The sequence below is a fragment of the Mesoplodon bidens genome, assembly GCF_964165515.1.
Source record: "Mesoplodon bidens genome assembly, chromosome: X".
Taxonomy (NCBI): Eukaryota; Metazoa; Chordata; class Mammalia; order Artiodactyla; family Ziphiidae; genus Mesoplodon; species Mesoplodon bidens.
The window spans coordinates 95,960,037-95,972,631 of NC_138163.1; the positions used below are offsets into that span (position 1 = coordinate 95,960,037).

Consider the following 12,595-nt stretch of genomic DNA (forward strand, 5'->3'; position numbering starts at 1 on the left):
GCTCTGTGAAGTCTTCCTTGATTCAATCAGCTGTACTTACCCCTTTTTTTCCTCATTGTCTGGTTTTAGACAGCAATTTTATAGTGTTTTCAACAAAAAATTAAGGAAGCTTGCTTAATAATGTTTTTATTACATGAGTGGCTTTAAATTTTTATTGAAATGTAGTTGACTTACAAGGTGGTATTAGTTTCAGGTGTACAGCAAAGTGATTTGGATATGTATGTATGTATGTGTAGGTTCTTTTTTTGGATTCTTTTCCATTATAGGTTATACAAGATATTGAATATAGTTCCCTGTACAGTAAATCCTTGTTGTTCTCCTTTTATAAACTCTCATTTTTGTTAGCATTTCCTTTATGACACGATATTCTGCCCTGTTTAGTTACTTAGCTATTTTTATTCACCCCCTACCACACTATAAATTTCTTGAGCGCAGGAATTATATCTTCTTCATTTTGGCATGTTCCATAGTACCTCTCCAAGCACATTAAATGTAGATAGGAGCTCCATAAATGCTTGAATAAAAGAATGGTAAAGACTGCCAACTTTTTTTTTAAGAACTACTAATGACTCAGTTTCGGGAATGAATTCTGTGCTAAGAAGGTACAGATACCAGACAACCCAAATGTCATGGCTTATTCTTCTTTTTCCCTCACTGTCCACAGCCAATCCATCAACAAATACTGTAAGCTCTACCTCAAGATACCTCTAATCAAACCTCTTTTCTCTACCCCTACTGCTTCCTCCCTAGAACAAATCACCATTATCTCTTACCTATGAGAGCCTTTTTAAACTGGTTCCCTGGCTTCTACTCTTGTCCTGCCTAAATCTATCAGCCAAGTGAGATGTTTATAAAACTTAGATCATGGTAGTCCTCTGCTTAACAACCTCCAGTAACTTACTTCCCACTACACTGAGAATAAAACACAAACTTCCTATCTTGGCCTTTGGAAACTCCATGATCTGGCCTTGGCACTTCCCCCACCTCATGGCCCTGTACTGTCTACCTTGCTCACTGTGCTCCAGCTCTGCTGAGCATTGGCCATTCCTCATTGTCATGTTTGCTCAAAGCAGAGTGAGTAGGTTCTCTTGGTTCTATTTAGGTCCTCACTGTTATTGGACGTTGTCTTTGGGCTTCATGCCTTTAGTAGTGGAGATGACTCAGGGAGTGGCCAGAAGCAATTCTAAAGGTTTTGAGACTTGACTTTAGGCAAAACTTTTGTGGAGTCCATCATTTTGCTGAAAATTGGTACTCCAATACTGAATTTGAGCTGAAGGAGGTATTTGGCTGAAAGGGAAAAGAAAGGAAATCTTATATTATTCCTGTAACCTTCTTCCCAAGGGATGCTACAAATATTACTGATAGAAATTGGAGCTGGAGGACAAACATCCTCCACCTTCTTTATCACTCTGGGTGTTGATTTAGGAAATTGGGCATCACAGCAGAAGCTGACTCAACAGATGGGGTTCTGTGAACCTATTGTCATTTTCCCTATGTGCTCCTCTGAAGTCTCCCTCAGGCCTCTGGTGTTGCACCCTTAGCTTTTGTATATAAGGGAAGAGAGAAAAGCCCTCTTTGTTATTCAGATTCTTGACTTGCTCCCCTTGCTTCTAGAAGCTGTGAAATATGCACCATCCTCCTCCTTGCCTTTGGGATCATTGACAAGAAATAGTCTATGATGGGTATTTGTTATCAGACTATACGTAGATAGAGTATGCTTTACAGCCCACTCTGAAAGAGAATTCCAAGTACTGTGTTTCTAAACTACTAAGCATTTTTCTAGCCCCTAATATTGGCAGAGCTCTCCCACATCATTCATATGGTTGCTTCGTGCCAACCTTCTTTAGAAAAAGAGGTGTCCCTGTGTTTTAAACATTCCAATGTTTAAAAGTGGAGAAATGAAAGCAAAAGGTCAAGTGTAAAGGCCCTAGCCAGATGAGGGTATTGCTCTTTACTTGGAAAGCCACAAGACACCCCTTGACACGCAGCACAGCATTTCAGGGAGTCTTTACTCCCACCCCAACATCCCTTTCCTTTCTTATTCACTACCCTGGGTTTCCTTTAAGCCATGAATGGATCCTGAGGTGGAGGCTGGAGAGGGGGATCCAGCAGGTTTACATGAAAGAACTTGACCTGGCTATTCCGAGAGGTGAGGGGAGGTAGTCCCTTCTATGTAAAGTACCTGTATCTCAGATGACCCAAATTATAGCTCCCCAACTGACAAGAAAGGCCTTGTCCTAAAAGTTCTCTTTTAAATTATACATGCATATATACAGCCACATACACATAGATATACACACAGATACACACATACATACCCATACATGTACACAGACATATACATTCACACATTTACATACACATACATGTTCTCCCTTGGTTGGGTCTGTATAAGGAAGGTCTCCAGATCACCAGGTTGCAGGGTCCCCCAGGTAACAGTGTGAGGGTGTGAGGAGGCCTTCACAGCTCTATATCCCTGTACAGTGATCAAGCGACTTTTGCCTCCTTCTGTCAGATAAACAAGCCATGCATTGTTCTGTCCACCAGCTGTGTGCGGGCTTCCCTTCCTGCTGAGCGGGCCAGAATGAGCATGGATTCCTTCATGTGGGGCAGGTGGAATGTGCTGTTTTGGGGTGGGGGAGGCTGGAAGAGCCACAGAAAGTAAACGGAGCTAATCAAGGACACTCTTTTGTGCTTCTCCTTATCTAAACACTTTCAAAAAAGGAAAGAGCCTGCAGTAGGTTATGGGCCAGACCTCAGGCTAAGCATAACCCCAAGCAACAGGGGCCATATTTTTCTTCTTGCCCTGGGTTGGATCAGAGCCACGGTTCTCTTTCTGCTTGCCCTCTACCTTCCTCCCTCCAAGTAGCTCTTGAGGGGTCTGCTGGGAGCCAGGCTCAGAGACTGGTAGTGCTGTCGGAAGGTATTGGGGTGACACCCCACTACAGCAGCCAGAGGTTGACTCCTTCTAGAATGGGTCCACCTCCCTCCCCTCACCTCTCACAACAGCCTTTATGAGGCCTCTTCTGGGAGCCAGCTTCTGACAGATCTTCCACTTCTGCCTGCATGTACTCACCCTCTTTGCAGCCACGCCAAGTTCTTATCCTCTTAGTACTTGGAAACGAAGCAGTCATCTTTTCCTTCCCCTGAACATAGGAGGTAATAGTTGCTCATGCTGTCTGGAACTTAGCCCTGCTAAGTGAGCGGGTACCTCTTTTACCTCCACCCCATCTCCCAGCCTCCTTTCTAAATCCCAAACTGGCCAAACTGCTCACATTCCTCTCTAATCATCCTCTGCCCAAGGAGTTCTTCAGTATATGCTATCTGTGCCCATCTGCCCATCATATCACCTCCTCTGGTGACTACCCAACTGTCATGTTTACACCCTGCCTCCCTACCTGAGCCAGTCCCAAGAACGTGCTTGCACCTTTAATCAAAACTTCCTCAGCCCACCTGGCCACTGACAGGGCCAGACTGCTATGAAATTTGTTATTCTTTATTTTGTTAGGAAATGGGGGGTCAGGGAAGCATTTTTATGGACTGGGTTACTGAGTGGAGGGAGGAAGGCACTTGGCGACCAGATTAGGGAAGGCTGGGTACCCAGGCCTGAATAATGACATTAGAAGGGACTGTTTATTCTGATGCTGTTTCAGACCAGGGGCCATTCCCTAGTGTACTGCGAACACTAAAGGTATTATATTCCCTAGTGTATCGTCAGAATGTGGTTATCACACTGGCAGCATCACCATCACTCTAGAGCTTGTTAGAAAGTCAGAATCTGGAGCTCAGTCTAGAGCTACTGAATCAGAATCTGATTCAAGATGGACAGGTGGTTAGTCTGGCCACTGAAGTTTAAGGAGTGCTACTCTAGAGAACTAGGCTTGGCTTTTGAACATTCTCTCAATTAGTCCTTTTGCTCTCCTCTTCATCTGGCTTGAAGACATTCTTTTTCTAGCCACTAACAATACCCTTCCCATTATTATTTGGGTAGAGGATCATATTAATAATGGATATCATTTATTGAATGCCTATCACATGCCAGGCCTGCACTGCAGATGAGGAAATTGAGGCTCTGTGACATGCCCAAGGCCAAACAACTAGTGGGTGGGAAAGCTGAGACTCCAAGCCAGATCCACATGCACATAAAATCCCCAAACTTCCCCCTTACAGTACTTCTAACTACCAAAGGAGGGCTTTGGCACCTGCCTTTTGTGGAACAGACAAAAGTCCACCCAAACCTCCCTAGGAGGTACAGAGGGAAGAGAGGGGAAGGTGCCTCCCGGCATGATTTCCCTAGAAAGCGAAGGTCCTGACATCCTTCTTGTCCTGAGGAAGCTCACATAAACCCTCTCAGGGGCCAGAAATGGCTGGAATCGGGACCAGAGGCCAAGGGAAACTGGAGTGGGGATCCAGGAATATTATGAAGGGAAAACCCTAACTCTAAATCCCCAAGAGAAATCAAATTCTGATGCCTGAGCTTGGGCTTAGTGTGTGCAACAAACTCCTGTGGGGCTGCTCTGGGTTCTGGCTGTTGCGTAGGTCATTGAGGACATCATGTGGACCCCCAGGCTCGGGCCTGGGACTATTACGTCAGAGCATGCCATAGTTGGACGGGTTGTTTGTGACAATAGACTTTAATGTTTTATTTTGCAGAAAGGAAACAGAAGCCCATAGAGGGGGAGTAAATTGCCAGAGGTCAGAGCAAAATCATGGCAGAGGCAGGGATGCTTACTCCAAGCAGCACTATTCTGGAGTTGGAGTCTCTGGTGTGAAATGCAATTTCCTTTGGGTCTGCTCAGGTGCCTGTGGGACGTGCAGACCCTGAAAATACAGCCCAGAATGGTTTGTGAATCTTTCTATCTCAGCAGGACATTCATCTTGGGAGATCTCTAGGTTACTTGCCCCCATCTATGTAAAATCAGCTGTAGTGCTACTTGCTTTTCTGGACCTGGAGGCTGCTGGGCCTGGCTGATCTGGGCTTTCCTTTTCTGGGGCCCAGAGGACCTGCGGAGATGGCTGGGTGGGGTCAACCCAGTCCAGGAAGCACAGGAATTCTTTTAAGTGTATGTGTCTGGGGTATTTTTCTCTCTCACTTACGTGTATTTTTAAAAATTCTTTTTAGACACCCGCTTTATCTTTCCCAAACATCATTTCCTTGCTCCTTTCCTGAGTTCTAGCAGTGGCTGGGGGCCCAGCTTCCTTATTGGCCTCTGAGCTGTGGAAGGGGGCGGGCCAGGGCTCAGAGGAGGCTGGAGTAGGGAACAGGGGGGCTGTTTATGCTGCTGGAGCTGCCTTTCATCCTTCCCTTTGCCACCAGGGTGCTGGCTGGTTTCTGGAGCAGCGTCTTCACTCCTATCCAGCTCTTGACACTGGCTTTCATTCCCTAAGGCTGTGGCCTCCTCTAGGCCCAACCAGGCTGATGGCCATACCTTGCCTTCAGTGCTACTCCTTTCTGTTCTTGGAACTGGGACCTGGCTGTGCTTGAGCCCCTTGAATCACACTCAGGGGCTTGGGCTGATGGCCCCTCTTGTCAAGAGGACTTAAAGGAAGGCAGATGGGTTTCTGCTAAAGGAGGATCCAGCCTGCAGAAAGAAGCCCAGGGGGCTGGCTGGAGGGGTTGTTGAGGAGCATCTGAGCTGGCTGGATAACCAGCTCTCTCCTAAGCCATCTCCCCATCCTGGGCAACTTCCATGGTAGGTACTACTGGTAGCCATGGCAATCATGGCTGCTGCTCCCTCTTCCCCCTTTGGCTTTCTTTCTTCAATATCCTGTTTTGCTTCCTAAGAAAGGAATTTGGGGGTAATGAATGATAGGGTGTATGTTTAATGATAGTGCCTTAGGAGAAAGGGGTTGTTGCCTCCACAGCTAGGCCTGGAGCTACATGGTTGGTGGTTGGCATTTTCTTACCTCTGTGCTTATTTCTCCCCATCCTCTTTCCCCACTGCCTAAGGAGGGGATGGTTTAAACTTTAGGACTACTGAGACTTCCCTTTTCTGACTGCTTCTTGAAGGAATGGCTAGGAGAAGCCTTAGGTGTATAAGCTTTTTGAGATAGATCCCTCTTTGGGGAGGCGAGGTCGTGTGGTATCCTAAAAAGGGTTGGAGGACCTGAGCCTCATTCTCAACTGCTGGTTACTAGCTGTGTGTTCTTGGCAAAGCAGTTCAGCTCTCTGTGTCTCTGTTTCTTCATCTGTAAAGGGGCCATAATAATAGCGCTTACTGAAAAGGCTGGAGTGAGGAATGAATCAGCTAATGCATGCAAAGTGCGCAGTGCCAGGTACATCTTAAGTACCCAGTAAGTGGTCCCTGTGTTATTTTTTTTAAGTTAATAGTGTTATGGTTTTTTAAGTTAATAGTACGTCAGACACTATGCTGAGTGATTTCACACATGGGACTGCATTTAATCCAGACTTTAACTCATGAGTAAGGGATGGTGATCGTCTCCATTTTACAGATAAAGAATCTACAACTGAGAGAAGTGACTTGCCCCAGGTCACACTGCTAGGATTGGAATGTGAGTGTGGCCTGACTCCAAGTCTAGGGCTCTTCAGGAATAATAATAGGCCAAGTATTAGACCCTATAGATAGTTTCCTCTCCTTTCCTAATCTAGGGCTGGAAGGCTCCAGCTCTGGCTACAGTTCCTCCACTGGGATTTTCCTCCCTGCAGCTTGTGCTTTTCTCCCAGTGGTCCCAAAGCCCCCACTGCCTTGCTTCTGTCTCCTTTAGGGTTGTTTCCCACTCCTGGAGAAAGCCTAGAGAGAGTAGGAGCCTTTGTAAGCTATCTTTCAAAGTGTGGCAAGGGAGTGATGCTAGTGGAACCTTGACAGTGGATGGACAAATCTGGGTGGAAGTACTCCTAAACGATCGAGAAGGAAAAGTCTGAGCTGACAACCCTTACTATAGCGCCTACTACATATTGACCACTTGTTATGCATCAGGATGTGTCCCAGATGCTTTGAGAATATTCTCTCTCATCCCCACAGTAACCTAGCCAGGTAAGGATTATTGTTTTGTTTTGGTTTGGGTTTTTTTGAATAAGAAAACTAACTAAAGCTCAGATAGGTTAAGCGACTTACACAGAATCACACATCCAAAATGGTAGTTAGGCTATGAACCTAGTAGATCTGTCTCACTTGTTTTTGTCTCGTTGCCTGCTGGCTTGGTATAGTTGGTAGGATGAGACTAACGTACATGAAATGATGATGAGCAATATCAAACATTATATTATGATGGGCTAAATTGTGGGGACTAGATTACTAAGGACAAGCTCCCTGGAATAGACATTACTCGAGCAGTACCTTGAATAACAGGTTGGATTTAGAGTAACAAAACGAGAGGGGGCATTCCAGGCAGAGGGAACATTCACAGTAACAACTGAAACCCTATTCTAGGCAGTTGACATTCATGGTCTCATTTGATTTTTTTACAACTCCATTAATTCGCTACCGTTATCCCCATTTTACTATCATGGAAGCTAGAGCTCTGAGAAGTGAAAGTACCTGTCTAAAGCAACAGAGCTTTTTTTTTTCTTTTGCGGTACGCGGGCCTCTCACTGCTGTGGCGTCTCCCGTTGCGGAGCACAGGCTCCGCGGCCATGGCTCACGGGCCCAGCCGCTCCGTGGCACGTGGGATCCCCCCAGACCGGGGCACGAACCCGTGTCCCCCGCATCGGCAGGCGGACTCCCAACCACCGCGCCACCAGGGAAGCCCCAAGAAACAGAGCTTTTAAGTGGTGGATTCCAAGAGCCAATTCCAGAGCCTGTGCTAGATTCTACTAGAAAACCGAAAGCAGAGGCACAAAGCTGGTTGCAGGGTGTGATTGGAACCGAGACATGAGAGGTTGGGCTGGGTGGGTAAAGATAGCTTATAAAGGGCTTTGAAAGTCTGATCCAGTTTACATTTGCTGCAGGACAGGTTAAGAAATAGGGAGCCAGTGAAGATTCTTGAATAGGAAAGTGCCACAATCCAATTGGTGTCTGACATGATATGATCTAAAAGCAGTGACTGGAGGTGGAACAAGGTGAGACTGGCTGGCAGAATAACACAGCATTTTGGACACAAAGTGTTAAAGGCTAGAACAGGAGCTGTGGGTGGCGGGCTCTGTGGGGAAGAAAAATGATTATGTGGAATAGCCTCAATGAAAATAGTGGTGGGGGGCTGGGGGAGAGATAGAAAGAGGAAAAGCCAAAGAGATACTGTAAAAGAAGGCTCAGTAGAATTCAGTAAGAGACTGGATGGTTGGTGCACTCAACTTCAGGAATGCTGGATGTGGAAGAAGGGCCCAAACTAAGAGAGGTGCCGTGCTCTCCACTGTATCCACAGTGCCTAGAAATGTGGTACATGGTAGATACACATGGTACCTAGCACATACTAGTACATAGTACTTCTGTGAGATGCTTTATAAATCGTTGTTAATGGATGACTTCTGGGTAACAGCCGCTGGAGAGATTTCTAGCATCATGGTTTTGTGTGTGAAACTCTGGAGCAGGTGCCTCCCCACAAGGTCTTCTAGTGCCTTGAGCCTCCCTGCTGGGCACTCTGAATCCATAATAGAACAGTGTGGTTAAATGTGGGGGCCTCACCTCCTTTCCTTCCCATAAGTTTTAGCCACTGCTACTGACCTGTGGCTCTGGTTCCTGACCTTTGGTAGGCAGCTTCCCGTGCCCTTCCTCTTACACCTCCTTCTCTGTGTCTGGCCTGTTACCGCTCAACACATGTTTTCCCCAGCAAGGTCATTCTCCTCAGGACTACCTTTTTAGGCCTTAGCCCTCTAGAGCTCTGCACAGCTGGGATATTCTGTGTTTCCGCTGGGGTGAGGGGCATTCCCAGCTAGGATGGAATCAGCTTGAGTCTGTCTACTACTGCTCCTGGGAGGTAGAGAGCTGATTTACCCCCTCTATAACAAGAGTGTTGAAAACACGGGCCCTTATCTGCTCCCTCAGTGTGTCTAGTATGGAATCTGCCACAGTAAATGAATGAATACATTAGTAAATAAGCTATCATCTATTTATCTCTCCATCATCTCCTTTATTTATCATGTTTCTCTTACTCTGTCATTATTTTGTTCTCTATCATCCATTTCTGTCTGTGTAGTTCCTTATAGTCTTTCTCAGACTTTTCTTCCTTTTTTTAATTTTTCTCTGTACCATCTCTCCCTCTTATCTCTGTCATCTGTCTGGCCCTTCTGACATCTATCTTTCTCTCCTTGTTTCCTCTCCCCTCCCCTTCTCTCCCCTCCCCTCTTCTCCTCTCCCCTCCCCTCCTTTTCCCTCCCTCTCTCTCTCTCTCTCCTTCCCCCTTCCCTCCTCCCTTTCCCCTCTCTCCTTTTCTCCCCCCTCCCCTCATTCTCTCTCGCATCAATCATCTCTTTATCTTCTGGCACTACGCATGCCCCATACATGCTCTTCCCCATCCCATTCTTCCCCACTTGCAAGGGTGGCATCTATTCATGTGAAATATACCTGAGCACAGGGATGGGTCCTGTAGAAGCCAGTCAGTGCAAGAGTTGTGGCTGCAGCCTCCAGCACCAGACAGATGCTGTGGTTGTATCTAGAGCCTTGGCCTCAGACCCATTTCCCTTTATTCACCCCTGTCCTGCTGAACAGCCGGTCTCCCCTGTCAGCCTAGTACACCATCCACCATCTCGTTCTATTCTCCCTGGCAGGAGTTGGGGCTCCTTGCCACCCTTTTGCCTACAAACTTGGGGATCTCACCTCTGTGCCCATCTTATCCTTCACTCTCTGAATGCCTGTGCCATGCTTTATTTGAATTAGGTCTTTCTCTCTCACTAATCTGTAAGTTCTCAAGGGCAAAGCCATATTTGATTGATCTCTGTATCCCCAGAGCTATGTACAGATGGTACACAAGACACATACAGCAAATGCTTATCAAATGAATAAGCCAAAAATTGGCAGCCAATTGGTGTTGACTTGCTCAAACTTCTCAGTCATTTACCTATCCCTTTCTTAGAGAAAAATGGGAAGATGGCCAGAATGATTTTTTTCTCAGAGAAAACTTAGGGTGGGCACACTGTTCATTGGGCAGAAGCACTCACTTATTCCACAAATATTTATTGAGCATCTACTATGCATCCGGCACTGCTGTACACGCTTGGGATACACCCATGAGCAAAAGAGCCCTGTGACGCTAACATTCTGTATCTCCAGGGATTGTCCTCGGGGTGAAGGAGATTTGAGTACTGAGAGCTGAGGGGGTGGCCACTAAGATTCCTACATCAGCTCCTTGCAAGATGTTCTACTTCATTTAAGGGAAAGAGGGGGTGGGGGCGGAAGCTGCCTGGGAAGTGATTTCAGCTCTGGTTCCCTAAGTTGACTTCCTGTCCCTTTCTTACTGTAGGAGGAACACCCCCGTCAGTAGGCCACATTCATGGCATGTGGCCAAGCTGCTGGAGGGATGCCCTGAAGCGGCCACCAACATGCATTTCCCTTCTGAAGCCTTCAGCTTGTCCTGGCATTCCGGCTGCAACACGAGGTAAGTCTAGAACCTTCCCCTCAAGATGGGGTAGAGGCTAGATCACCCAGCCACTCCCTCTCCTCTGCTCTCATCCCCATTGGCGGCTGTAGAGCCCAGAGTGCTATCCCAGAAAATGGGGTGGGGTTCCAGAGTGCCTGGTTTCTGGTCCTCGTCTACTGAGAACTGTCTGTGACTTTGGGACAGTCCCTTTCCTTTTAAAAAATGTTTCCTTGAAATACTGACCTCGCTTGACTTGCAAAACACCACTCTCTCCTTTTCACCTTATTTCCTTTGCAGTCTCTTTCCCTGGCTCCTCTGCATTGTCTCGGTCTCTGGTATCGGTGGCCCTGGGGCTGTGTTCTGGTCCTCTTCTCTAGCTACAGTGACTCATGGTGACTTCATCCATTGTTCCTCTCATCCCAGCTCTGTCACAGAACCAAAGCTTTCAGAATGGGAACCTCCCTGAATAACAGGGTCCACCTGCAATGAGGATCTCTCAATTTAGGGTGCTTGGGATGGTCTGTGGTTGAAACAGCTGCCCAGCAGACTCAGAGAACTTTCTCAGCAAGCCCAGAGCCAGCAAAGCTGCTGGCCTCAGCTGCCTTTTCCCTTCCACAACAAGATCTTCCCTCTGAGAAGGGATTTCTGTTGAGGAGGCTCAGGGAAGCTAAGGGTTGAGTTTGCCCCGACTCGGTGTCTTTATTTGGCATCGGAAACCAGGGGCTCAGGGAAGAGGCAGGGGCAGCTGTGTTCTGGGAGAATACACAGAAATACATTCTGAGCTTGGCTCCTGTTTGAGTGGGGGCATGGCTGTTTTCAACAGGAAGGGTGGTGGGTTGGGTAGCAGATCTCCTTGCCAAGGAGTAATTGATGGATTCCTAGCCCAGAGGTCAAGTAAGTGGAGTGGCTAAGGGGCAAGGCAAGGAGCAAGAATTAGGAAAGGCTGACCTGGGGGATCTTGTGGGCTTCCGCTACCGCTCAGCTCTGGTGTTTGGAACTGTGGCCTTTCTGAGGGCAGCCTGCAACCTCCTGGGTTTCTAGCCACAGGGTGTTACTGGCATGACTTGGCTCAGCTTGGCTTCGTGTGTGGGAAATGGTACTTAAAATTCAAGATTGTGTCTGATCCTAGTCCCTTCTTTGTTCTCCCCGGTTTGGCTTTGCCATGGGGGATGAGGGCGGCCTGGGTGGGCAGGGACCACTGTAGTATCAAAAGTCGTAGTAGAGAGGATGCTGGTAACAATAGCCATGAAAACAACAGTCAAGGGAGCAGCGGCTCCAGGTATTGAACCTTCGCTAGGTGCCCAGGCTGCGACAAGAGCTTCACTTTTATTATCTGATTTCACCCACAAAGCAACCCTCTGATACAGATATTACTATTATTTACATTTAACAGACAGTATAGCAGAAGACCTAGGACATTAGACTCATAGAGGCCTGGGTTCAAATTCCAGGTCTGCGTCTTTAGCTGCTGTGTGAGCTTGTCAGTTTACTTTCCGTCTCTCAGCTTCAGTTTTCTCATTTGTCGAGTGGAGATAATAATCTCTCCCCTTCAGTTTGAAATGAGACATTGTAAAGTGCCTGGCACATTGTAGGTCCTCGGTAAATGGTGAGGATTACTATTACCAAGAAAAGAACAGGGGGACGCCTAAATTCTGGCCCTGTCTGGGCCATGAATTAGAGCTGGGCGATCTTGAGAAAATCACATCCTCAAAATCACTTCCCTTTGCAGGGCTTGCTCGACACCAGTGATTCTCAAAAGCATGGTCCCTGAACCAACAGCACCAGCATCACCCAGGAACTTGTCAGAAGTAAAATTCTCAGGATCCACCCAGACCTAAAACTCTGGGCATGAGACCTAGTCACCTGTGTTTTGATGAGCCCTCTGGGTGATTCTGATACATGCCCAAATTTGAGAACCACTGATTTACAAAATGGGCTGGCTGAAATTAAATCAGCCCTTTAGGGCCCCTCTCAAATGCTAATAGTCTGTGCTTGTTTCTTCTAGCAGAGAGCTATAGCTGACTCCCTGGGGACAGCAATAGTCCAGAAGCAATTCTAGATTCACTGAAGGCAGAGAAACCGAGCACAACCCTCAGTGGAGTTCTCACACTGTTAGTCTTTG

At 47.0% G+C, this 12,595-nt stretch overlaps 1 protein-coding gene across 6 annotated transcripts in view; it reads left to right on the top strand.

Moving 5' to 3' along the window:
• The window catches only part of SHROOM4 (shroom family member 4), a 207,674-nt gene that overhangs the window by 151,598 nt on the left and 43,481 nt on the right, over nucleotides 1-12,595 (top strand). For 5 of the 6 annotated variants that reach the window (XM_081222328.1, XM_081222333.1, XM_081222330.1 and 2 more), the window contains one exon: nucleotides 10,357-10,491. In XM_081222328.1, coding sequence (XP_081078454.1) covers nucleotides 10,357-10,491 — 135 coding nt within the window. Of the gene's footprint in view, nucleotides 1-5,210; nucleotides 5,694-10,356; nucleotides 10,492-12,595 lie in introns of those variants that run through there. The other variant, XM_081222331.1, reaches the window with a different exon arrangement.